Here is a 27,801-nt window from a genome sequence, read left to right as displayed (position 1 = left end):
AAGTAGTTATAAACACGAGTAGGTATCCTCCAATCACATACTTACAAATACATACAAACAGGGTAGGCTTCTGTTCTTAGTGCTCCCAGCTATCTTTGCAAAATCATGCTTGTCCATTCTGTCTGTATTAATTAGGTGGGATAACCCTACCTCCCGTTCAGTTCCACACAGCTCTGGGGAAAGAGGCCCACTCATTTGCCAGGTGCTGCTCCATGGGAAGAGTGGCAAACAAACTCAAAGGAAAGCAAAACCAAGAGATGAAAAATACAATTCCTCTGAACCCCTGGATCCTGCCATCCTTAAAGCTAAGCTTACCCCAGTAACATGAGGTAATCAATTATTTTCTTTCAGCCAGTTAGTTGAGTTTCTGTCCTTTGCACAGTCCTAATATGATACATACGAGTATACCAGGGGTGCCAAAAAAACGTATACAAGTGGACAACGTTGGTCAACGTTGCTCAAGCAGTGGTTCGTTTTGATCAGAAGTGTCTGGACGCTGATGGTAACCACTTTGAGCACCTCTTGAAATCGCAGAAGTCAAATATGACTTGTATTCATCTTTTGTCATTGGTATATTTTGGGTATTACAATGGTTTTCCTTTCTTAAAATGTGTGTACATTTTTTTGGCACCCTCTGTATTTGCATTAGTTCATATAATGAACCTTCAATATGTGTCAGGCATTACACTAGGTGCTTAGGACACAGAGATAATTCAAGCATTGGCCCCGCTATCTTGGAGTTTACAATCTTGAGAGGAGACAAGCCTTGCAAATAATAGGTAAATGTTATAACAAAATATGTGTTGTGTGATTTACAAAAGACCTGAGACAGAACAGAAGAGACAGAACTAACTCCGCTTAGGGACAACGGAGAGCTTCACAACAGAGATCATGCTTGACCTGGGATTTGAATAATAAGCAGGAAGTCTGCCCAAAGGACAACAGTGGAGAGAAGTGTGGGGTAGAGGCGACAACATGAGAAAGGCACGGCTGTCCGGCTGAGTGTGTAGGATGATGGGGAAGATAACTGAGTGCGGCAGGAGGCGCCCCTTGTACAGTCCTGGGGCTTGTTCATGCTCTTTAACAGACTGCAGTCCGTGGGGGCAGGACCCTGGTTGTAACTAGTCTCCTGGCCTCCAGGTTCTCCCTGCTCGGACACATTCTCCACACCGCTGCCTGTTGCCTTCCTAAAACAAGTTTGCCGTGCCTCAGTCCTGCTTTAAAAACCCTCAAAGACTCCGGTCATCCGGAAGGCCCACAAGACTTGACTATTCACCATACAAGGCATGTAACCAGCTTCGCAGTCGCCATTCCACGTCACATACCATGCCTTCAAGCCCCATCAAACTACTCGCTGTTTCCAGAAAATTCCAAGCAAGCGTAAAGAAAACGCCCCATCCCACTCATCTTCGAGAAACAGCTAGTTCAAGTGTCCTGCCCTCTTGGCTCGCCTCGCTCCTCCCGCCCCCAACCAGGAAGAATTACTCCCTCCTCTGGTTTCCATAGCAACGCACACTCTCTGACACCACCACACTTACCAAGCCAAAGGGATCCCCGCGTCGATTTCCCCCAAAGGAAGATCAGAGCCCCAAGGACGAGGCGCCGGTCCCAGGGCCTGGCACAGCCTTGCACAGGACGCGGTCGGCGAGGGTTTTGCGAAGGCTCCGTGCACACCTTCCTCCGTCCACGCGGGAAGCCCACTCCCCGGCCCAAGCACAGCCTCCCTGCTTTCCCGACTTACTGATCACACACCCAGGAAGGCTGGTTGCTCCTCTCCCCAGTAAAGCGCAATGAAGCCACTAAAACTTTGTGGGCGTTGTACAGGCAGCCTGCATTCCTCCCCCCGTCTGTCTCTGTCTCTGTCACACACACACACACACACACACACACACACACGCACGCATTTGATGACAAGCACCCGCCATCCGATGGGCCGGCACCAGATACAGCAGAAGGGCTGCTCCTCACAAAAACTTTTCTAACCAAGGCCCGCTAATCAAAAAGAGCCGGCTTGCTGGCACCAGCAGCCCAGACGCTCGAAGCAGTCGACGCCAGGGACTGGGCGGCTAAGGGACAGGGGAAAGCACGTCGCCGCCGCAGCGACCGGGGAGCGGGGCCGGGCCTCACCGCGCGGACGCTCCTCCGTGTACAAGTCGATGACGATGTCGCCCAGAGTGGTCTCCAGCAGAACCGCCATGGCGCCCGTCGCTCCTCTGCAACACGCCCGGGGAGTGACAGGCGCAGTCCGACGTCGTCCACACTGCGCGTCACCCGCGGCGCGACGCCTTATTACGTAATCGCTCCGGCGACCCCGCCCCCTTCCGGGCCGCTGGGTCGAGCCAGCCTGGTCTGTGTCACGTGGTGCGAGTGGGTGCAAAATCTCAGCCCTTTCACAATATTATTTCCTAAATGCCTGGAGTCACCTTCTTTACATAACATTTTCTAACATTTTATTTTGATTGTATTTTTCTCAGACACTAATGTACAGTATACTTTTTAACACCTTTGGGCACAGATCTCTTATCTCTTCACGCTTTCAGCCCTAAGGTTACTGGAACTAACAAGCTGCGGGAGCCACGCACAGGCGCTTTCTCTGGGCCCGGCAGCCCTCTGGCTCCAGTTGTGGTAAAGAAGGAGGCAAAGATCTCCTCCACTTCTCTGTTTCTCCATTTCTCTCACCCCAGACCATGTCTTTATAAAGTCAATGGAAGGTTTTGTAATACTCTGTAAAATCCAACTAAATTATGGCTTTTACTATTTTTTGTTTTACCTTTATTATGCACCAATACAAGGTGTTAATTCAGAATGCCAGGGTTAAGAACCATGGCGCCATCACTTACTGTGCTGTGACTCAGAGCAAAAAGCTTAATCTCTATAAACCTCTATTTTTTACATAGAAGATGGGATTGTAAATTATAACCGTGTTACTAGGTTTCTCTGAGGCTTAAATAATATACATAAAGCATATAACAATAAATGCTGGCTGCTATAATGATATTTCTATGAGTTATTCTTCATAACAGAAGTATTACTCATTACACGTATAATGAAATTCATTTTTTTTTAAATTAAAGTTTATTGGGGTGACAATTGTTAATGAAATTACATAATTTCAGGTGTACAATTCTGTATTACATCATCTATAAATCACATTGTGTGTTCCCCACCCAGTCAGTTCTCCTTCCATCACCATATATTTGATCCCCTTTGCCCTCATCTATCACCGCCGCCCTGACCCTCTGGTAACCACTAAACTATTGTCTGTGTCTGTGAGTTTTTGTTTCTCATTTGTTTCTCTTGTTCTTTTGTTCTTTTTGGTTTATATACAACATAGCAGTGAAATTATATGGCTCTCTGCTTTTTCTGTCTGACTTAATTTCGCTTAGCATTATATTCTCAAGATCCATCCATGTTGTCACAAATGCTCCTATATCATCTTTCCTTAACGCCGAATAGTATTCCATTGTGTATATGTACCACAACTTCTTTATCCATTCATCTATCGAAGGACATTTTTGTTGTTTCCATGTCTTGGCCACCGTAAACAAAGCTGCAATGAACATTGGAGTACACGTGTCTCTATACAGAAATGCTTTTATATTTTTGGGGTAGATACCCAGGAGAGCGATTGCTGGGTCATATGGTAATTCTATTCGTAATTTCTTGAGGAACCTCCACACTGCCTTCCATAGCGGCTGCACCAGTCTGCACTCCCACCAACAGTGCATGAGGGTTCCTTTTTCTCCACAGCCTCTCCAACGCTTGTTACTGTTTGTCTTGTTGATGATAGCCATTCTGACTGGGGTGAGGTGGTATCTCATTGTGGTTTTTATGAAATTCATTTCTAAATACACAGACAAGGTTACAGTAAAAGCAGTTTTAAAATATAATGGAAGAAAAATGAGGTAAAAATTGTGAATGGCTTTGGAAACGTAAAAGGAATATCTTTCTTGTTCTCCTTTTGTCACCTCCTAGGGGGTCCTCAGGATGTTTGAAAAAACATAATTGAGTAATTCTGGAAAATAATGGAGTAGACTGTTTGTGATAGAACTGCAGTTACTCACTTTCTCCCAGAAATCAGAAACAGAGACAGATTATGTCTCAGATTTCCCTTTGGTGTCAAGCCTGGTCATGAATTGTAGAAAAAGAGGAATTCAAGTTTTGATTGTGAGAATGATGAAAACAATAATGAAATCAGTTGCTGAAAAAGAAAATATATCAAAGTTTGGAGTCACACAGTACTATTTGGTGTGAAAATAAAGTGGTATTTTTTTATACATCTTACATACTTTGTTTTCTATGTTTTCTATGGTATTAAAATTTTTTAGAATATCTTCTGCTATATGGAAGGTTATCTTCAAAGAACATAAAGCATCTAATATGCACAGAAATACACTGGAACTCTTTTGGCTGGGTTTCACAATTAAAGAAATCAAGTTGACATGAGTCCACTCAAAAGAACATCAAAGTTCACACCATACATGGTCAGACAATTAAGTTCGCAAACTCATCCTAGAAAAAGTGCTACATACCTCATTGCTGAATATCACTACAGTCACCTTTGAAGTACTCCCCTTGGGAAGCTATGCACCAATGCTAGCGCCTAGTTCACCCTTCAAAGCAATTTTGGAACTTTTTCTGGCATGGCCATAAATAATATGACGAGCTGTCGTCGTATTACCCTTGATGTCCTAAATGTCATCAAAATGTCTTCCTTTCAATATTTCCTTTATCTTCAGGTAAAGAAAGAAGCCATTGGGGGCCAGATCAGGTGAGTGGGGAAGGGGTTCCTATACAGTTATTTGTTTACTGGCTAAAAACTCCCTCACAGACAGAGCCATGTGAGCTGGTGCATTGTCGTGATGCAAGAGCCATGAGTTGTTGGCAAAAAGTTCAGGTCGTCTAACTTTTCACACAGACTTTTCAGCACTTCAAAGAGTAAACTTGGTTAACTGTTTGTCCAGTTGGCACAAATTCATAATGAATAATCCCTCTGATATCAAAAAATGTTAGCAACATCATTGAAAACAAGTTCATGAACTTAATTGTCAGACCTTGTATTCACATTGATGGATTTATTTGCCAACTTAATTCTTTTTTTTGGTTTGCAGATTAATGTGAAGGCTGAGTATATCAAGCTGAGTCTTCCAACAGATGATAAGTGAATGGAACCCCACTAAGTCTTGTTTAAAGTTTTGTTATAATTCATCAGAATTGTAGTAGATATAGTGTTTTTTTTTTCAAATTATGGGACATTTTAATGAGAAATCCCACAGTACTTGTGCTTGGATACAGCAAAACAGTGTCCTAAGGAGAACCATGTCATAAAAAATAGTACAATTGTTCATTATTAAATAATGTCAACTACTTAGACATTATTTATCCAACAAACCTCTGCTCTAGCAGGCTTCATACTTTAACGTTTGGCCACTGCCCTCTGGGCGCTCAGAGCTAGCCAAGAAGGCAGACAACTGAAAGAATGATAGATGGGCAGACTAATGAGTAGGCTCTTTTGGGAAATACAGACTATCTTACCTTCCCCGACTACTTTTTCATATATATATATACACACATATATGAATATATATGTGTATACACACACACACACACACACACACACACTTTGGAACCTTAGGCATATACCACTAGTTCAAATTATACAGATCCACTATTTTATGTGTCCTAACCTCTAAATTCGTTTTTAATCCCAACAGTCTAAAATAGTGAAAAGGCCAATGATTGCACTTGGAACCTGAGAGTGGGTGGGGCTTGCAAGTTGTTATAATAATGTTGTTGAGTGTATTATAGAGGCCAGGAGTTAGTTGAACAATTTTGTAGTTTATGCTACAAAGATTTTGGCCAAAGATGTTGTAGTTTAGCTTAAAAAGCAGGCATGAAGAGAGAGGTTGATAAACGTGGAAGAGGGGCTAAGAGAGAACCAGATTTGTGTTCTTTTTCATATCAAAAGTTTTATTTTTAAAAAAAGACTGTTTCTTATACTGCCTGAATGGCAACGTCTCCAGATTCTTCTCAATCGATATGCAATTCGGTTAATCTGAAATGCCTGACTTTCTTGGCATTCTCTGCTTTTTAGATGGTTTCATAATTTTTTTTTAATTTGAAAGGGGGAAAAGAAGTCTATCATCTTCATTTCGTAGATTAAGAAACTGACTAGAAAGGCCCCTAGAGCCTGATGAGACAAGTAAAGAGTTAATGGGAGTGGTCTTGTGAGCTGGCAGGATGGGACAGGCAAGGCGTTAACAGGAGTGAGCTTGTGAGCTAAACAGGACCGAGCTAAACATTAACCGCTTAACCGCTTGGCTCTGACTCCCCTGGTCAGCACAGCACCTGCAGGCTGACAAGCACCTTACATTCATCATACGTGGGAACAAAATAGTTCCCAACTGCAACGGCAACCCCCTACAAACTAACAATCACCCATCATAGATGGGAACAGAACGGTTCCCAGTCCAACAGCAACCCCCTGCAAGCTAATGTCTATCATAGATGGGAACAGAACAGTTCCCATGAGAAGACAATTGTAACAGCAGCGCCCCTGCAAGCTGACAAGCACCCTACATCCTGCATGGTAAAATATAAAACCCCAGCACTCCTCACTGATGCACTGTCCCCTACGGGACTCTGCCCTGGTTAAACTTTTGCCAGTCTCAGTCTCTCTCTCTCTCTCTCTCTCTCTCTCTCTCTCTCTCTCTCTCTCCCTCTCTCTGTAACTTTCAATAAATCTTTTCTCTTTTCTCAATAAATCTTACTCTTGTTGAGTCTCATAAATTACATTCTGCCGACGACCAGGGGTTAATTCTACACCAAGACAGAGCCCAGGTGGACTGCCTTCCAGTTGACAGTGTTATTCCCAAGCCATCCCCAGTGATCTGCTGAATGTTGAACATTTAATGCGTGGTTGATCCTCAACCCTGGCACAATAAATTACTTGGGGAACTTTAAAAATTACCAATGCCAGAGCCGCAGCCCAAACTATGTAATTAAATCGGAAATTCTGTGCCCCGGAAAACCCCCGTCAGTAAATTTTAAAACTGTCCAGGCAATTCCCATGGACAGCACGGGGTAAGAACTACCGATTTAATAAAATTTCCCCGGTAAACATGATACATCTTATTTTTAATGTGCAATAGTGTTCCGATATACTACCATTATTTTCATTTTACAGAACAGCTAAATGCATATACGCATAAATATAGCTATGTGTATATAGAGTATATTACTAATTTTAGAATAATGACAACGAAAAATCTTACTCTCCTTTAGGTGGGGAAATCCTCTCCAACCCCGAGCATCGGTCTAACCAAGAAGTCGCACCTTTTTTGACTTGATGCCGCCGGTCGACCCGGTGCGGCGGCGCGCGTGCGCGGTGCGCCGCTCCCGGAGCCTTCCGAGGCCCGCCCCGCCCGCCAGGCCCCGCCCCGCCCGCCAGGCCCCGCCCCCATGAACCGCCCGCCCTGGGCCCGCCCCGCGGTCCGGTCGGGCCTTCCCGGTACTGCCGCCCGCTGCTCCTGGCCAGTCCAAGATGGAGGGCGTTCGGGTGTCGCTGCTCGCCCTCCGGCTTCTCCTGATCGCGGCGCTGCCGGCCGCCGGCTGGCTGAAGACTGGCACCCCTGAGCCGCCGCCGCCCCGAGCCCCGAAGGTAGGGCAGGGCAGGGCGGGCATGGCTCGGCTACTGCTCGGTCCCGACCCTCCGGGGAGGCTGGGGCCGGAGAGCCGCGGCATCTCCATCGACGTGTTGACCTCCGGCCGGCAGGCCATGGGCTGGGGTCCGGGCCTCCAAAGGAGGAGTGGGGAAGGGCACCCAAGGCAATGGGGGCGCTGTGGAAGGGGGGAACGGAAGGGGGCTTGCGGCGCGTTGGTAAGCCTGTTGCCACGAAACTTAGAGATTCTTACCGCAGACCACACTGTTGCCACCCGAACGGGGTCTTGCCGTCGAAAGTACGAGGTCACTAAGTGACCTCAGCCTTTGTAATGGCCCCTCCTGGAGTAGAACCGGGCACGGGGGCAAGGCAGTGTTTCTGTGCTCGGGAGATGTGGCATTTGCTCAGGGAGAGAGCGTGAGAGCGATTCCAGGCCACTGTCTGCTCCGGCCGGCGGCCGCGGGAAGGACCGCCTTCCCCCGGCGTGCAGGGCTCCGGGGTGCGCGCCGGGGCGAGGGGACCACGGAAGGAGCGATGAAGACCCAACGCCTAGCCCAGCGTCGTCCCTTTGGCTCTTCGAGCGTGGGGGAACCAGCCGCACCAGGATCCCCGAGGAATCTGTTAGAAATCGACTAATCCGACGCTCTGGGGTGGGGGCCCAGCAGTCTGTTTCAGCAAGCCCTCCGGATGATACTGGGGGTCGCCTAATATTTGAGAACCACTGCATCCTTGTACTTAGGGTGGCTGGTTCTTACCTTTTTTTTTTTTTTTTTTTTTTGGCCGTGGAGTCGTTCTGACCTAAACTAGTGTTTGCCTTTCATCAGTCGAATGTATAGTAGGGAAAAGTTTGAAGATTTTAAAATGCAAGCTTTCCCAGAATAGAAGGACACCTTTTCCTACTAGTCAAGACTTGAATACTCTAAATTCAGGGATGAGTGACACTATAAATGTCACTTTTTACTTTCAATTTTTTATAGAGTTATGACATTACACTCCCTGGGTACAGAAATAACAGCATATATGTTTCAGTTCTGATGGAGCATTCCAAGAAGCCACAACAATACAAGCCCTAAAACCACGTACATCTGAACTTTTACGTGGACCACAGTTGGAACTGGTCAAAAATATCACTGTGATGTGATGGGCAAGCACCAAGAGACCAAATAAAAATGAAATAATTCCTAAAGTTCAAATAAAACATTGTTTTCCCTCTTTCCAAATTTAAAGATGCATTATAGTCACTTGTGAACCCAAAAGACATTTGAGTCTGTCCCTCTAATCAGAAAAATGCATTTTGACTGCAAACAAAAAATACATCGCGCTAGGAGCTCTTAGTGAGTTCATCATTTCAATTCTCCCTTCTTACCCCTTCATTCCACTTTTGGGAAGTTCAGATCTAAATTCAATTTCATAGATTAAATGAATGCTGAGCAGTTGGAAGGAGAATCTCATTCCTTGGAAACGTTTATATGGGAAGCTGAAGCCTGTTGACCTAAACTTTTTCAATGTTTTATTTAAAGTGAAAACTTTCAAATGTACAAAACATTCATTCTAGTCACTTGTGCAGTGATGGTGTATTGTCTGTTCTTTCCATGACAGAAGCCACTGGACTACTGTTATTGTGAATTTAAAGTGTGGCCAGCAACACTAAAAAACTGAATTTAAAATTTTTGACTTAATTTTAATTAATTTGAATGGAAACCCACATGTGATTTGTGGGTACCATATTGAATAGTGCAAACTTAGACTACAGTTAAGGTTCTATTATATATACTTGCTTTATTACATATCTGTTCATCTGTTCATTTTTTTATATCCATCCTGATCTAAATGTAAGAAAGCTTGTTGAAGTCTGGAAAATTTTCCTTATTTCTCCTCAATGATTCAGATTTACTGGATTATAAACATCTTTCGTTGTTGTTTATGTATGCAGTTTTCAGAAGTTGAGGTTATACAGATTGTAAAATAATAAAAATTTTTATAATACTTTCTTCTCCTTAAAATGCCTGGTCACCAAAGAGAGGCATCCAGAGGAGACTTATTTTCTTACGTGTTAATATTTATTTCATAGATTTTCTTCAGGCTTATTCATTTATGTTAAATTGTCTGTTACCTTGGTCCTTAGGAAACTACTGTGTCCCAGATAGGCATCTTGTGAATGAAGGGTTGAAATTGGATGGGGAGAAATTTCAGTTCTGCCACCGACTTTCTCAGTATACACCACCTTGGCTCATAAACCTGAACTTCCAGTTCAGTCAGGTTCTCAGGAAGAGAAACAAATATGACCTAACTCTGAACTTCCGGTCAGGAGGCAGTAAGGGATTGGTCTCTTCTAAAATGAAAACATACAGAAGGGCCAAAGAGAATTGAATTTGATTCTCTAGAAAATATAGCATGCTATATTTTTAATTGTCGCTTACAAACCCTGTATTCTACTAGGCAAGTAATATATGTAAGTGTAGTAAATTATTAATATAGTGTATGTTTATTACTGAAAGGAAGAAACTATAAAAAGTTTTCTTAGAAACCATCATTGGAGGGTTATCTCCGTCTGGGCTGTTATTAATAGAAGAACAATAGTCTACAATGAACAGATTCTCTAGTTGGAAAGAGGAACTTTGGGCTGAAATTTGTAAACAAAACAATATAGCCACTAACTTGATGGCTTATTAGAGATGAGTATATTGTTTCTAGGTTAATTCTAGATTTGAGTGGGCTAGGAGAAAGCCAGGCTGGTTTTGAGGAATCATTAGTTCGAAAGCTGCCTGCGCCCCTATGGGAGTTGGGAAGTGTACCAAAGTCAGCTTACATGTATGATATGGGCCTTACAAGTTAGAATCCTGTTCCTCTGTTGGAATCAACTCAACTTTATAAAATCACTTCAGTCTTAGTCTCTCATTTGTTGGAAATATATAAAGTATTGGGAATAGTCACAGTACTAAGAAGTATACTTGTATATTATTTTGATGTTTATGAATAACTTTACTATTTTCAAAGTTCAGACTACCCCAAGGGAAAAGTATTTTGAGAGGAGTAATTGTTTGTATTCTGGGATAACAATATGAATAAACTTAGAGAAGAATTTGATTTACAAATGACAAGTTGCAATTCCTGTGACCAGTGGTGAATACTTCTTAGAAAAATTGCTTCTTTATAGAAAGCATGTCATCAGTGAACTTAAATATTGGCGTAGACCACTTTTGAGTATATCTTGGGAGGCACTAAAACTGGTTGTGCACTGCACATACTTGTCCTCAGGCAGTAGGGGACAGTTTAAGAAGGGTTAGAGCAACTTTGTTTATGAAAACAAAAAGTTGGGAACAATTCAAATGTCCGATGGTAGTGGAACAAATAAGTAAATTTGTAATCATTTGATGGAATATTATGCTGTAAATAAATGTTTACATCTGCATGTATCAACAGTTTTAGATAAACATTTTAGAAGAATACAATATTATCCCATTTATATAAATCTCAGAAACAGATAAAACTAAGCAATATATTTAGAGAGAGATACACAGGTAGTAAAACTATAAAGAAAAGCAAAAAAAGATTGACTTGGAAGACAGCATAGGGATTCTTTCTAAGGGGAGGGAAGAGAATAGGACAGAGAGGGTCATGGCAGGGGACTTCTAAGGTGTGAATGATATTCTAGGTTTTAACCTAGGTAGTAGGTACATGAGTATTACTCTTTTAAACTAGATTTGCATATTATATTCTCATATGTGATGTATTTAATAATTAAATGGAAAAAGTATATAGAAAAAGAAAAACTGGAATTGTGAATAAGGGCCTAGAAAAGGCTGTAAAAGTGAAAATGATGGGTTTTTAAAAACGTTCTTTTACTGTCATCAGTGATTATACAATAAATATAATTGAGGGGAACAGAAAGAACTGAATTATTTTCAATTCGTGAAATTTATACCTATTCAATTTATATATTTGTTTTGCAGGACAGCATTAGAATTAATGTAACTACCCTGAATGATGATGGGGAGGTAACTGAAGAACAGGTTTGTGTCCTTTGATTGTTTTTAACATAATACCTAGCTAAGTATTATGCAGCCTATTTTATTTTTACCTGCACATCTAATTTAGTTAGATAATGTATTTTTGATATGAAGAGTTTGTCATTTATAAACCATAACGTATATGCTGCTTTATTTTAAGGTTCTTCTTAACATAACCTATCAGAGTGGACAGGTCTATGTAAATGACTTCCCAGTAAATAGTGGTGTAACCCGAATAAGCTGTCAGACGTTGATAGGTGAGTAAAGCTAAATTATTTCATAATTGTTCTTTTTTTAATAATACTAACTTAGTAAAACACAATTGTTGGATGTTACATATTTCCACTTTAATAATTAAATCATTACGAGTGTGTCTAAAACTATTTCTGCTTCCCATTGGTTATTTCTGACATACTCACATTTTCTCTTTCATGAGGTTGGCGTTGATGGAACTGCGTTTCTAGTAGGTTGATATCCATGTAAGACTGTGCAAAGAGATAGAACACAAGAGATTTACAAGCAAGAGGCAAAATCCTGGGGAAGTGCTTGTCACAGTTGTAAAAAAGAAAAAATGAATTGTCTGATTCTCTAGTTTGCCTCTTGCTTCTACTCCTATGCCTGTGTAACATTTTTCTTTTTAACTTTTAACAATCTTGAGTTGTTTAAAGACAAGCAACTATATTACATTGGAATGTACCATATTATTTGAATGAAATAAAGAATACGAGAAATATGTATAGTATTCTTATTACCTATTTAAATATGTGCATTTAAGGCAGTAAAATTTTCTCTAGCACTTGTATCCTATGCTTCATTTGTTATAAATTAGTAGTATTTTCTAATTATTTGTTGTGATATTTTCTTGTCCAATGGGTCATTTACAAGTATACTGTTCAATTTCCAAACATTTTGGGACTTTGTTTTACTGATTCCACCTCCATCATCAGAGATATACTGTGTACAATTTTAACCCTTCGAAATTAGAGATTTGCTTTATGGCTTAGCATATGGTCAGTTTTAGTAAATATTGCTTTCCACATGTACTTGAAAAGAAAGCAAAATACATAATTAGTTGGATATGATGTTCTATTTATGTCAGGTCAAATTTATTAATCATGTTGTTCAATCTTATGGACTTACTGATTTTCTTGTTTGTTTGCTTACTCTATCTATAACTGAGAATAATATGTTAAAATCTCCACTGTGTAGATTTGTCTATTCTCCTTTCAGTTTCATCAACTTTTGCTTTATTTTGATACAATAATACCAAATCCGTACAGATTTCGAACTATTTTTGTCTGTCTTCCTGGTAGACTCTTTTATCATTATAATGTTACCTTCTTTATGTCTGGTGATGTTCTTACCTTAAAATCAGCTTTATCTATATTATTTTAGCAATAACTGCTTTTTGGCTGGGCAGAGGGGAGGGAAGTGGATTGTTGCATGGTATGTTTCCTTTTTTTTTCCCAGTATTTTGGGTCTTTACAGTTAAAGTGAATATCTTATAAGCTGCATATACTTGTGGGCTTTTATTTTTAATTCAGTCTGTCAATCTGATTTTTAGTTGGAATTTTAATTTATTTACATTAATGTAATCATTGATATATCTGGATTTAAGTCTTCATCTTAATTATTCGTTTCCTGTTTGTGTCCCACCTATTCTGTGTTCCTTTTTCTTCTCCGTTTTTCCCTCCTCTGGGTTATTTGTTTATTTATTTTCTATGATTTTCCTTTACCTTGTTGGGTTTTTTTAGATTACCTTTGAGGTCCATATAGCTACAGAGAACAAACCGTTGGTTGCCAGAGGAGAGGGGTCTTTGGGAGCTGGGTGAAAAAGGAGAAGGGATTAAGTGATACAAACTGGCAGTTACAAAATAGTCTTTGGGATGTAACATGCAGCATAGTAGAGAACATAGTCAATAACGTTGGAACAACTATGCATAGTGCCAGGTGGGGACTAGACTAGGCAGGGGGATCACTGCATAAATCACATAAATGTCTAACCACTTTGCTGTACACCTGAAACTAAAATAATATTGAATGTCAACTGTAACTGAAAAAATAATTTTTTTAAGTTACCAAAATAAATCAATCAATAAATAAACTAGCACCTTTGTCATTTTCCAAACAATGCAAGAACCTTAGAACATTTAAACTCTATTTATCCCCTTTCTGGTTTTGTGTTGTTATTGTCATGCATTTTAACTCTCTGTATTCTGAAACCCTATGCAACCTCATTATTCTTATTGTTTCCTATAGGTCGGTAATTCATTTATGTTTACCCTCACAGTAACCCTTGCCTTCACTCTGCATTCCGTCCTGAATCTGTGTTCCCCTCTGGCGTCATTTTCCCTCTGCTTAAAGCATTCCCCTTACAATTTTTTAGTGTAGATTTGTTAGCAATGAATTATCTGAGCTTTTGTTTGTCTGAAAACATCTTTACTATGCCTTCCTGTTAGAAGGATACTTTTACTGGGTTTGGAAACATAGGGTAGCAGCACCTCAAAGACTAGTTTCCATCGTATTCTCACTTCTGCAGTTTCTGTTGAGAATCAGTGTGTGTCATTGCTCCATGGAGGATAATACATTACTTTTCTGTTTATTTGTTTTTTAATTCTGGTTGTTTTTAAGATTTTTTTTCTCTTTGTCTTAGATTTTCAGTAGCTTTACTCTGATATGCCCAGGTGTGGGGTTCTTTAGTCTGTGACTTTAATGTTTTTTGTCCGTTTGGGGAAGTTTTTAGCCATTATCTTTTCAACAAATGCTACTTCCCCATGCTCTCTTATTCCCTTCTTGCTTTTTATTTACACATTTTTGACCCTTTCACAGGCTTCCATGTATATGTGACACTCTTTTCTGGTTTTTCTTTCCTATCCTTTTTTCTTTCTATCCTTCTATCACACAAATTTATCGTCAGTCTAATTAGTTAATCTCATTTATTAGACTTTACTTCTGGGACTTCTATTTCATTTTTTTTTTTTCTTAATGGCCTATAGTTATCTGGTGAAATTCTCCATTTTATCATCCATTTTCTTGAACCCATTACTTGCATAAACTTTAGAGAGTATAGCAAGACAGAAGTCTAGTCTCTTATAATCTAATCATAGAAGTGACATTCCATCACTTTTGCTGTATTCTGTTTGTTAGAAACAAGTCACTAGGTCCAGCCCACATTTAATGAGAGGGAATTACCCAAGGGCATGAATACCACGAGGCAGAGATCATTGAGGGCCATTTTTGAAAGCTGCCTTCCACAGTAGGGGAAGTAAGAACATGAAGGGATTTTGTTGTTTTTAATTTAATTTTATTCTACAGCATGGGTACCAGATTTGGGGGTTGAAGAATCACCACTTTGATGTACTTTATCTGACTGAATTTTCTCATCCATCGACTCTCTTGCGCCTTAGTGTACTAGCTTTTGGGCACACAGATAATCGGACGAGGAGCCCACTGTTTCACAAGGGAGACCGATAGGTTATAACAGGCAATGAAAACTCTGAGATGGACCATGAGAGAGGGGGAGTTGCACAGTTATGAGCCGTGGAGGATATGAGGGGGGTTAGGCAGATGAGAGAGAGAGAGGAGCCCCAAGGGTTACCATAAGGAGCCTGAAGAAGAAGGAACATTCAGAGAATTACTAAAAAGCCGTAGGAATGCCACAGAAAGTGTTTGAGCAAGGAGGCTGTATAATCAAAATATATTATGGTAAGATTAACCTGGCATTGTTGTGTGAATGGTTTAAAGGGGAGGGACTAAAGAAAGAGGGAATAGTTAGGTAACTCGTTTACTAGTAAGCAATTAATGAGCTGTGAGCTGGATGCTGGGTGGGGAGGTAGATAGATGGAAAGGGCAAATGTAAGTATAAGATGCTTTGGAGCTGAAATGGCCCAAAAGAAGCAACTGACTGGATTCAAAGACTGAGGGTGAAGAAGTTAAAGGTAACTTACGTAGTAACTTTTGTCCTTGGTAACTTGAAGAAGAGCGGATTTATTAATAAATAGCAAAGTCAAGGAAGAGTTTTGTGAAAACTTAGATTGAGCTAAAAGGTTAGATCACTTGGTTCTCAACAGAAATGTCTACCTGTTTAACAAATTAACAAAAGTTGGTCAGTACCCCCTAGAGATTTTATTATTAAGATTGAGGTGAGGCCCTGGCATCTATACTGTCCCCTGGTGGTTTCTGATGCACAGTTAGAATTTAGAACCACCAGACCAGGTGTTTGAACATTATTGACAATTTATGAGGGCATATTTATTTTAAAGTATGTGTTTATAATTCCAGATGGAATCACTGTTCAACAAAAGCTATAGAACAATAAACTTGATGCATGCTCCCAAGGAACTCAGCTAGTCGAGGACTCAGGTTTACAAACCAAGCTACACTGCAAGAAGATTAATGCTTTAAAAAAAAAAAACAAAGAAAAAAGGGCATAAACTCAGCATTGTGGGGATACGGTTAGCTAGAACTACCTAAGTTGGAGTTCATTTTAAAAATGTACTTAAGGAGAATAAGATGTAGAGAGCATTCCAGATAAAGGAATAGGCCTGTAAAGATACAGAATCAATTTAAACCACTGGGTCTGCACTCAGAATATCCATCTGGGTTGCTTTTTGGCAAATAATCCTCAGATGATAACCTTTGAGGGATAGAAACTAAATGCTCCTTTTGTGGCAATTTCATGAGTATCTGTTGATTTATCTTTTTCGATAGCACTTCCTGCGTTAGTAGAGTAGCCATGAGCTCTATAAACCATGTGCAAGTGCCACACCCCATCTCCATGGGGCTGGGCTGGGAGCTTCTTAGCTCGAGGAACCTGGCCGGAACCTGGCCATAGCGAATCCTACCCATTCCTGCCTTCTCCATACAATAAGGATACTGAGTTTTTTGATCAATCCTTTCCCCTTCTGTCACTGGATTTTGTGAATAAATGAATGGATGGATGAACATGCTTACTTTGCTAAAACATGGCATTGACTCTGTCTTCTGGTCTGTGAATTTCATAGTGAAGCCATGTTGGTTCCTCATTGACAATCTGTGTAAAAGAATAGGAAACACTACACTTTACCAGTATAGTGTTTCATACAAAATCCAAAGACCATCAAGCAGTTTTCCCTTTTCAAGTGACTATAAGCATTGTAGTGATTTGTCAAGTTGTCATCGTCGTTTTCATAAATCTGAAATATCAGTGAGGTCAGAGATGAAGAAAGCCTAAGAAACTGGTTTACAACTGTCTTGTTTAATGTAAATGTCATCAAAATAATCAAATTCAGTAACAGATATGGTGTCATTTTTTGTTCAAAGCTGTCACTACTTTTTTTTTATAGTGAAGAATGAAAATCTGGAAAATTTGGAGGAAAAAGAATATTTTGGAATTGTCAGTGTAAGGATTTTAGTTCATGAGTGGCCTATGACATCTGGTTCCAGTTTGCAGCTAATTGTCATTCAAGAAGAGGTAGTAGAGATTGATGGAAAACAAGTAAGATAATATGCTTATTAATTGGGAATTATGAAGATTTGTGTTAGGTATTATGCATGTGTTCAATTATTTTATTATTTATTACTGACTTCATAAGGAAGAAAGGTACTCTAATGTTGCCTGTATCCAACCATTCAGAAGTTTTTTACTTGTTTTAGCATTTATTTAGCATTTGAAGTGTTGATTTTTAAGAAAAGATCACATTCGTACATGTTTATATTGCTTTAAAATGATACGAACATCATTAAATAGAGTAAGTGGGCGAAGAGATTAAATTTGGTTCATAGCTCTGATACCATTTCTTCTGGCTAAGCCTAAGAAAATGAAATGGAACTGAGAGCAAGCTTAAAGTGAGTGCTACAGCACACAGGAATATGATTAAGGTTGCAAATTAAATGCTTCAAAGTGGGAGTGGGGAATAAAGAGGAATTATATGAATACATATTTTTTAGTGATAGAAATCAGCAAGGAAAGTTCAGTTTTAAATTCTTATGGGATTGTACCATTATTTAAAGAGTAATTGCTTATTATTTTTTTATAGGCTCAACAAAAGGATGTTACTGAAATTGATATTTTAGTTAAGAACCAGGGAATACTCAGGCATTCAAAGTACACGCTCCCTTTGGAAGAAAGCATGCTGTACTCCATTTCCCGAGATGATGACATTTTATTTACTCTTCCCAATCTCTCCAAAAAAGGTACTTTAAAAGACCATTATTTAAAGTAGGAAGGAAATTATTTCTTTAGTTGGTAGCTTTTTAATCTTAAGTAATATATTTGGAATGAGGTTCTTTCAAAAATGCTGTTTAGCATGTATTACTTTACATACCCATTTGAGGACTTTAGGAATCTATTTTAACTCTTAATAGAATGTGATCATTGCTGATTGCAAAGCAACATTTTGCTGCAATTACCAACTCTTACTCTGGGGAATGATCACAAAATACATAAGAATATCGTTCATTTAGGTTCATTTAAAGGGAGAAGAAGTCATAGAACTTTTAAAACTGACTTGTTATGTGACAGAATCATACCTGCTGTAGTTCCCTTTTAACTGTCTTAGTTTATGACTCCTTTCTGGCATTTAAATCTGAATAATTAAATAGGTTTATTTTTTTTCTTCCATGGAAAGATTTATGTTCTTACTATCCTAAATGTTATTAGTCTAGTAATCTTAGGACTCGTGGGAGAGACCCCAGCATTTTGGTAACTTGGCTCTTCCTCCTCAATAGAAAGTGTCAGTTCATTGCAGACCACCAGCCAGTATCTCATCAGGAATGTGGAAACCACTGTAGATGAAGACGCTTTACCTGGCAAATTACCTGAAACTCCTCTCAGAGCAGAGCCTCCATCTTCATATAAGGTAAATCAGGTATTTAGGATTATCTTTATATTACAGGCATTAATGGTTATGGTGAAGTGAAGAGATACTAGCATTTAAAATGAGGTGGCAGCCATGCAGATTGGAACCATGAGATATCCTTAATAATGAACTCATCACTGTTTTAATGGGATATTTTTAGGTAATCCTGTTTTCCTTTTCAAGTTACATTTAGTAGTAATATAGTCAGATAATGATTATCAAGGCACTGGATTTCATTTTGTTGGGGATTTTCAGTTCCTAAGGCTTTCTCATATCCCCGTGTGTCTGTTTATTCTTTGACTCCTGTTTATTCTTTGACTACCTTGCACACACGGTGCTGTCAGATCTTGGGCGGTGACTAAGCACGCTTGGTTAGGAGTGTACTTTCTGGAGTCAGACTGCCTAGGTTTGGATTCTGGTTCTGCCACTTACCAGTTATGATCTAGGGCAATTCCTGGCCTTTTTCTTTATCTGCACAATGGGACACCCATGTAGGCGATAAAGTAGAGCCTATTTCATGTGGTGGTGTAAGGATTAATAAATAAGATGGGTACAAATGTAAATACGCATTGGCACCTGCTAAGTACTCACATATTACGAATGACATTATACTGCTGGCTGGGAAATATTAAGGGTTCAGAGTAGGGTTTCCAGGCGGGAATTCTCGCCCATTCTCGGGAATTTTTTTCCCATTCCCATTCCCAAATCCCAAGAAAAGTTGGTCGGGAAATCGGGAAAATCGGCTCCTTGAACCCAGGTGGTTGGTAGCGTCAGCCTTCACTTTGTGGAAATGATTCATCGTGGAGCACAGCAAAGAGTTTATATCTTGGGATTTGGGAAGAGGAAAGCAAAAAAATTCTGAGAACGGGCAGGAGTTCCCGCCCGGAAACCCTAGTACAGAGAGGGTATCGTGCTATCTCCGTATATATTAGCTAGGTCTTTTGTTCAGCATAATTTCCATTGAAAGGAGCAGGGTCTGTGGTTAGAATCTAGAGATGATTCTTGGCAGAAGTACTCACTGAAAATGGGGATTACTTGTTTGGGGTTGCCAAAGAAACCCAGGTCACTCACTGCTGCCTAAGCTCTAGCACCCTCACGCTTCCTACCCCACTTCGCTGAGAGATAGATCGCCTCAGGACAGACAGTCTTTAAAGCCCAGACCATCATTGCTGCTGCTTCTCTCACCCTTTAAATGTAGAAACATTTTTATACGCAGTAAACTCCCCATGTGTTCCAAGAGCTAATTCTGTGTTTGTCTTTCTCTCCATTTCTTGTCCTCCAATTACTGGAAACACATAGTTCACTCTGGCCCATTTTGTGTAAAGTGGCCTCGCCTACCTCTTATTAGTTAGCAATTATTTGCACTTGGTTTATAGTTAGATAAGAATATAAATAATTGTTAAGGTTAGTAATATTTCTACCTCTGTATTGTTAGAATGTAATTTTTAAAATTGTAAAAAACTTTTTTAAATGCATCTATTAAAACAGATGAGATTTGACAAGTGTAGACATCCGTGTAACCACCACCACAATCAAGATATAGAATATTATTACCCCAAAATCAGAACGTAATTTTTAGTTTCTTAGAGGTCAAATGAAACTTGCATATCTAATCAAAACTCCTTTTTTAGGTGATGTGTCAGTGGATGGAAACGTTCAGAAAAGACCTGTGCAGGTTCTGGAGCAGTGTTTTCCCAGTGTTCTTTATGTTTCTGAACGTCATGGTGGTTGGAATTATAGGAGCAGCTGTGGTAATAACCATCTTAAAGGTGCTTTTCCCAGTTTGTGAATATAAGTAAGTATTTCTTTTTGAAACATTAGTATTTTTAATGTTTAAAAACTGCGTTGTATTTACTGTATTATTTTTCACTTTTTATTTTTTTACTTAGAATTTTTTTTATTTTTCAATTACAATTGACAGTCAATATTGTATTAGTTTCAGGTGTACAGCATTGTGGTTAGACATTTATATAACTTATAAGGTTATCGCCCCAATAAGTCTAGTACCCAGCTGACACCATAGTTGGTTATTATTGACTATATTTCTAATGATGTACTTTACTTAAAAAGTTAGTCAGTACTAATTTTGTAACTGCCAATTAGTACTTCTTAATCCCTTTACCATTTTCACCCAGCTTCCCAACCCCCCTCCCATCTGGCAACCATCAGTTTGTTCTCTATGAGTTTGATTCTGTTTTCTTTATTCATTTATTTTTTTTTATTCTACATATAAATGAAATCATATGGTATTTATATTTCTCTTTCTGACTTATTTAGTATAATACTCTCAAGGGCCATCCATGTTGTCTCAAATGATAAGATTTCATTCTCTTTTATGGCCAAATAACATTCCGAACAATAATTGTATATGTGTACCACATCTTCTTTATCCAGTCGTCTATCAGTGGACACTTTGGCTGCTTTCATACCTTGTCTATTATAAATAGCGCTGCAGTGAACATAGGGGTGCATATATCTTTTCGAATTAGTGTTTTGAATTTCTTTGGATAAATACCCAGAAGTGAGATTACTGGGTCATATGGTAGTTCTAGCTTTAATTTTTTGAGGAACTTCCAAACTGTTTTCTATAGTGGCTGCACCCATTTGCAATCCCACCAACAGTGCACGTGGGTTCCCTTTTCTCCACATCCTCACCAACACATGTTGATTTATTGATGATACCCATTCTGACAGGTGTGAGGTGTTATCTCAGTGTAGTTTTAATTTGCATTTCTCTGATGGTTAGTGACATTAAGCATCTTTTCATATGTCTATTAGCCATTTGTATGTCCTATTTGGAGAAATGTCTATTCAGATCCTCTGCCCGTTTTTTAATCGCTTTGTTTGTTTGTTTGTTTTTGGTGTTAAGTTCTATTAGGTCTTTACATATTTTAGATATTAACCTCATCAGTTGTATCATTGGCGAATATCTTCTCCCATTCAATAGGTTTTCTTTTCGTTTTGTTGATGGTGTCCTTTGCTGTGCAAAACCTTTTTGGTTTGATGGAGTCCCATTTGTTGACTTTCCTATTGTTTCCCTTGCCCAAAGAGACATATTTAAAAAAATATTTCTAAGGGTAATATCAAAGAGTTTACTGCCTATGTTTTCTTCTACGATTTTATAGTTTCAGGTCTTTCATTTAAGTCTTTAATCCATTTTGAGTTTATTCTTGTATGTGGTGTAAGAAAGGAGTCTAGTTTCATTTTTTTGCATATGTCTGTCCAGTTTTCCCAACACCATTTATTGAAGAGCCTGTCTTTATCCCATTGTATATTCTTGCCACCTTTGTCATAGATTAACTGACCATATAAGTGTGGATTTCTTTCTGGGTTCTATTAACTGTATTTTAGAATAGAAAATACAAAAATTAGGAAGGGTAAAACAAGTGGGAGGGCAAATAACATCTTTTTTTTCCTAGCCCATCTTCCAACTTTAGTAAAATCAGAAGACATTTATTGGTACCTATTATGATCACGACACTCATCTTGGGGATTCAAATGTGAATAACATAAACTCTACTCTCTAAGAACTTTAAATCATTGGAGAGAGAAAGGAAACAAAAATCTATAATGGAAAATGCAATGTGTATAAGGGAGAACAAAACAAGAGGGCTACACTATGCATTTCCAACCCCAAGTATTAATTTAAAATGAAGTTAATTTTAAAAGAATAGGAGGATATTCACTGCAGATTTGCTCATAACAGAAAACAAAAGCAAAAGAGGGAACCTCTGAAATGTGTACCAGTGGGGACTTAACTAAATAATGGTCCACACATGCAGTGGGATTCTGTGCAACTTGTAAAAGAAAGAGGTATGCATGCTGAGGTGGAAAGAAGTCCAAAATCTATTAGATGGGGAAGGAGGGGTTGCATAACAGTATGATCCCATTTGGGTAAAACAAAAGTATTATGTGTATATGTATATAAATGCATAGAAAACTTCTCAAATGTCAAAAGAAAATAAGTTCTCTCTAATAAGTGAGAATGAGAGCAGGGGTAGAGAGATTGACTTTTCACTTTTTCCCCTTCTGTACAGTTTCATTTTTTTTTTTTGTCATAAGAAATTATTTTATAAATTTAAAAATGAATTTATTGTTAGCATCTTTACAAGTTAATCATTTAATTGTCTTAATAGAAGTAAATATCAATAGAATAGAGATCACCACAATTTTTGGCTTAGCTAAATTACATTTGTATTACGTAGAAGAGAACATAGGATTTATAGAAAACAAGACCCAATTTAAACATTTGCTTTTTTCTTGCTTGTTGTAAGGTCTTCGAAATTCCCATTTCTTCATTGTTAACATTGAAATAATGCCTCCCTTAGAAGATTATTAAAGATCAGAGTCATAATCTAAGCAAAGTACCTGCAGAGTAAAGAAATATGAGTTCCCCTTCCACCTTTTAAGTTTGGGTTTCCTGTGAAGAATTCACATTCTCCATTTCTTTCTGATAATGAAAATTCTGAAACTTAACAGTTTCTTCCTTTTTCCTTTGGCTGCCAAGAAGATCAGATTTTTTTTTTTTAATTTTATTATGCAAACCTGCATAGAAAACAGTGTTGTAAAATGTTTGTGTTCTTGTACCAAATGTTTTATTTGTCATGGGCTCCTCTCTGGGAAAAGATGCATTGTAAAATTCAAAACCAAATTTGCAATATGCTTTATCAGTGGCAGTGGTACTGAGGATACTTTCTGTTAGTAAAAGATTTCATCAGTACAGAAATGTAGAAAGCAATTCAGTGAAAGCACCTCTTCATTTTCCTGTCACTCAACTCTTATTGGTAATCCTTGACTGTTTGGGTGCACATGTTTTATCCAAACTCTGTGTATTGATGTAAATGTATACTAGATAATTATAATTATTTATCAATCTAGATTCTTAACTGCCCTGTGAATTGATTTATTCACTTATGACTGAGATTCCCAAACTTTCTTGGTTCATAGCACTCTTAGTGTGCCAGTAATTTTTTCCTGGTGCCCCTACCTAGGCCAGAAGAAAAATTGGAAGAAAATAAAATTTGTGTATAATTCCTAGCTTTCCTAATGGGATACGTGTGCCTGTAGGGCACTGCACAGTACTCCTAGCCTGGAATCTGATTGGACACTGCCACCCTCATTGCCTGTTCAACTCTAGTTTTTGCACAATATTTCGTTTGTATCAGAGTAACTGCCCAAAATCCAACTTTTCAAAGATACGACTTCACTGAAAAGCATGTGTAGTGCATTGTAATGTTGTTGAAACCGTGAACTGCACTCAGGCTTGTATTACACATGAAACCTTGAAATTTTAAAATTCTCTGTGGTGCCTCTGTGGTGCCATGCCACCCCACGGGGGCTCAGTGCAGTTTGGGCACCAGGGGCTTAAGATCTTTCCTGTCAATACATATAGAGGTCACTTACTCTCTCTATGGCTGCACAGTGTTCCAGTGTGGTTAAGACATAATATGAGCATTCCTCTATTAGACATTTAGGTCATTTCCAATTTCATGTTATTTCCAATAATGCTGTAGTGTACATTCCTAAATGCATATATAGGTGTTTACACATGGGTGTTTATGTAGAATAGATTCCTAAAAATGAAATTACTCGGTGAAAGGGTTTATGTATTTAACAATTCCTCAACACCTGATGGTCATCTTTTTTGTCTTTGCTACTGTGTAGACAGAAGTATAATCTCATTTTAATTTGCATTTTCTTCTTAACAGCATCTTTGCTAGTCTAGGTCTAGCTAAGTCCAGCATCTTTGTGATAATTGGCTGTGTATGTTTCTCCTGTGACATGCCTACTTACAACCTGTGCCCATTTTTCAATTGTATTGCCTTTTGTAATCATTCATATGTGGAAGCTCCTTTGTGATACATCCATTTATACACACACACAATTTATTTCAGACTACGATTTGTCTTTTGCTCTTGTTTATGGCTTTCTGTGTCATACAGAAGTTTTAAATTTGTGGTCAAAGCAATTCATGATTTTCCTTTATGGCTTCTAGGGTTTTTAATTTTCCTAAGTAGACCTTTCCCATCTTAAAATTACGTGTTTTCTTAAAACTTTATGTTTTACCATCACTTTTGAGTACAGTTGAAGCTAGAGTTCTGATTTTGTTTTTTAAACACAGGCCATTGTTAGTAACTTGCCCGTTGAGTTGGAATGTTACCTTGTTATGAACTAAATCCCCATATACGTTAGTCTTCTTTCTGGACTTTCTTCATCCACTTATGTATTTGTCTATTTCTAGGCCAGTAGTGCAGTTTTAATAAAACATTTGATAGCTGGTTGGAGCAACTGTCTCATATCCCCATTATTCTTTTTAAGTGATGTTATAGCGATTCTTGGTTTCTCCCTTGTGAACTTTTTACAGTCAGCTTGTTCAGTTTTATAAATGACTAACTTCTGTTGATGGTTTGATTGATATAACATGGAATTTGCAACACGGGGTCTTGGATCCAGTGTAAAGATGTCTTTCATCAGGGGCTTTAGTAACTAAAGAAATGCTGTCTAAAGATCTAAGTTTGCATTCCAGCAATGAGGACTGGTTAGGAAGCTGCTTGGGTCAGCTTTTTGCCCAGCTTGTACAAATCTAGGGCTCTAACTCTCCGCTTTGGAGATCTGTATTTACCCTGTCCTTTTCTGTAGTACCAGGTAAGGAACTTGCTCTTAGACTTTCATAGTCCCTCAGTTAGTTTGCTTAACGTGAACTTTGGACTCAGAGAGTTTATACAACCATTATAAACTAGATAAAACGAAGCAAAAGCACCTAACCCCAGGTATATATTACCTAGAAGTAGCCCCATCTTACTGCCAAACTATAAATAGGACATGTTTGATTTTAATTTTTGTATTTCAGAGGAGTTCTTCAGTTGGATAAAGTTAACATTATACCTGTGACAGCTATCAACTTATATCCAGATGGTCCTGAGAAAACAGCGGAAAACCTTGGAGATAAAACATGTATTTAAAACATCAGCTCAAATCATGGACTCTGCATTGGTGTATTGGCTCTAAATTCGCCACTTGAAAATAAGAATCAGTTTACACAGTACAGATATTGCTCAACTCCTAAAACTTGAGCTTTAATAGGTTGAAGTTCACCTTATTCTCGAACAGCGATTGCTATTTAGATGATGAATTGTTAAGAAAAATTTAAAGTGGAATAAAAAGACGTAAAGAAACTTTGAAATTACCAAAAAGAAAAAAAAAGGCAAGACACAATGCCACGTGCCAATACTTTTCAAGGTGCCTTTGTTAAGGAAATTATATCCACTTAATTACTGTAATATATAAGACTTTCTGAAGAGCACTTTATAAAACTCTAATTTAAAAGCTCAAGAACTTAACACTTATTTTTGTATTCAGTAAAATGTGCCTTTATATTAAGTATGTGACTCAGTGTAAAATCACTGAAGTATATCATGATTTGCTTGTCCTGTACCAAGACCACTTACCTTGAATGCACCAGGATTTAAAAATAGTAGTGACATGTTCTCACTCTAAATTAAAATTTTTTTGGAGGAAAAAAGTAGTCTTTTTGGTATGAAAACTTTGCCCAGGTGAGAATTACTTCTATACAATATTCCTTTCACATGCCCTGGTTAAAACAAGGCTTATGTCAGTTCATGAGTCCATCTATATCATGGAGTCACAATGTACTTTTCCAATGGTTCTGAGTGTATTTATCCCTCCAACAGTGTTTGGTCTTTTTTTTTTAAACCATTACCCATAGTGACATGATGTTACAGTGTGATCCATTACATACGATACTTTACTCCATGTGATATTTTCTCTTCTGTTTTATTAATAAAATTTTTTATTGCAACCCATCATTTTAAACACATTGTCCAACTAAGCAATGACTGGTTTTTAAAACCATTTTATATTCAGGCTAAATAGATATGGGGGAAGGACGCCAGGAAGTAAGTAGAGTGAAGGAGTGATGTTTCATTTTGCCTAGCTGTTTTTAATAAGGAATAATAGCCCTGAGAAATGTACTATCTCCATGTTATAGAATAATGGCAATTTACAATTCGATCCTAAAGTCACCCAGCTATCAACACTATTTCTTTATGCCCTCCTTCGCTCTCTCAATTTCTAGAAGTCACCACTTCTAACTCCACACGATGACAGAGTCTTATCCCTTGAGCGTAAGCTTACACATTCTAGCAAGGAGGACAGTGTAGGAGGCAACACGGCCACTTAGAGGCTCTGCAATCAGCAGATTCCTATCCTGCCTTTTCACTTTACCAGTGGAACTTGGGACGATGGCAAGACACTCAATCTCCTTGAGGCTCTGTTTTCGATGGTTGGAATGATACAATAAATTTTGTGTTTTTTTACAAGCAATCAGAAATGGAAATCTTACCTAAAATTTTATACCATTAACTCGTATTTCATTTAACTTTTACTTATACCATTAACTATTATTCGAATTATGCTCAGTATCCTTGAATGAATGGGTCAGTGCATTTCATTGGAGTACAGTGAGCAGCACAGACTTAGAAACAGCTACTTGCCTGTTGTGCAGCCTCGCTTACGTAGGCAGAATAAAATCAGGTAAGGTTGTATGTAGATAAAATGGAGGGTCTTTAAAGATCTCCCAGGAAATGGAAGTTACCGTTAACAGAAGGCAGGCAGGAAGGCACACTGGGCGTGGTTCATGTTTCAATTGGCTACTTGTGTAAAAATGTTCAGGAATCTATAGTTTTCAACCAGCAGCCGAGAAGCTGGATCCAGTCTTACTCCCTAGAAGGAAGAGCAACCACAGACGAAGATGCTATACTGAGAAATGTGGATAAAGATGGTTTTCCAAATTAAGTAACAGCATTCGTGTTGCAACATTTGTGGTCAGTGAACCAAGAAACCAGGTAATGTTAAAGTAAAACAGGCTGCTTGGAGCTTTAAAAAATTGCCTTTATTCAGAATCATAAGTTTTTTTTTAATCTTACCATTATGAAAGTTTAAAAAAATATAGCACTCAGTGCAATGAAATACTACATTTAATTATTCAAACACTTAAGGCAGATTTCTCACAGTTTACATGTGAGAACTTAGCATGATCCAAACTCAAATATCCATTTCTCGTATCTTTCAATGTCTGCAGCAGATACTGACTTAGAAACCTTTTTTAAAGCCATTTCAAAATCCTCCATAGTTGTAGGCATGTGCATTTCTTCTCTTGAAAGATTTCGGATTTCTTCCGGGGTCAAACCTTCAATACGCCTTCTCATTGCCATCAAGGACGCATCCCTAGGTTTTAAATTAAAAAAAAAAAAAAAAGTGGCATTTTGGTTG

The 27,801-nt window shown here is 38.6% G+C and overlaps 3 protein-coding genes across 12 annotated transcripts in view; 1 reads left to right on the top strand and 2 right to left on the bottom strand.

Annotated features, from left to right (window-relative positions):
• PPIL4 (peptidylprolyl isomerase like 4) overlaps positions 1-2,258 on the bottom strand; it is a 29,894-nt gene extending 27,636 nt beyond the window's left edge. The window contains exon 1 of one of the 2 annotated variants that reach the window (XM_081044928.1): positions 2,128-2,258. In XM_081044928.1, coding sequence (XP_080901054.1) covers positions 2,128-2,197 — 70 coding nt within the window. In that variant the 5' untranslated portion in view covers positions 2,198-2,258. Of the gene's footprint in view, positions 1-1,538 lie in introns of both variants that reach the window. The other variant, XM_081044929.1, reaches the window with a different exon arrangement.
• Positions 2,259-7,491: 5,233 nt separating this feature from the next.
• GINM1 (glycosylated integral membrane protein 1) lies at positions 7,492-27,408 on the top strand. 2 transcript variants are annotated; one of them, XM_081031816.1, is made up of 8 exons: positions 7,492-7,660; positions 11,615-11,674; positions 11,832-11,928; positions 16,996-17,147; positions 17,689-17,845; positions 18,380-18,510; positions 20,142-20,305; positions 25,361-27,408. In XM_081031816.1, the coding sequence occupies exons 1-8, from the start codon at positions 7,544-7,546 to the stop codon at positions 25,470-25,472; spliced, it is 990 nt and encodes a 329-aa protein (XP_080887942.1). In that variant the 5' UTR covers positions 7,492-7,543; the 3' UTR covers positions 25,473-27,408. The 2 variants fall into 2 exon arrangements, with proteins under 2 accessions (XP_080887942.1, XP_080887943.1); XM_081031817.1 differs by lacking the exon at positions 25,361-27,408 and adding an exon at positions 22,785-22,867.
• KATNA1 (katanin catalytic subunit A1) overlaps positions 27,402-27,801 on the bottom strand; it is a 34,263-nt gene continuing 33,863 nt past the window's right edge. For all 8 annotated transcript variants that reach the window (XM_081031740.1, XM_081031747.1, XM_081031745.1 and 5 more), the window contains one exon: positions 27,402-27,756. In XM_081031740.1, coding sequence (XP_080887866.1) covers positions 27,558-27,756 — 199 coding nt within the window. In that variant the 3' untranslated portion in view covers positions 27,402-27,557. The remainder of the gene's footprint in view (positions 27,757-27,801) is intronic.

This window comes from Rhinolophus hipposideros (genome assembly GCF_964194185.1).
Source record: "Rhinolophus hipposideros genome assembly, chromosome: 3".
Classification (NCBI taxonomy): Eukaryota; Metazoa; Chordata; class Mammalia; order Chiroptera; family Rhinolophidae; genus Rhinolophus; species Rhinolophus hipposideros.
This window is presented reverse-complemented; position numbering and strand designations above follow the sequence as displayed.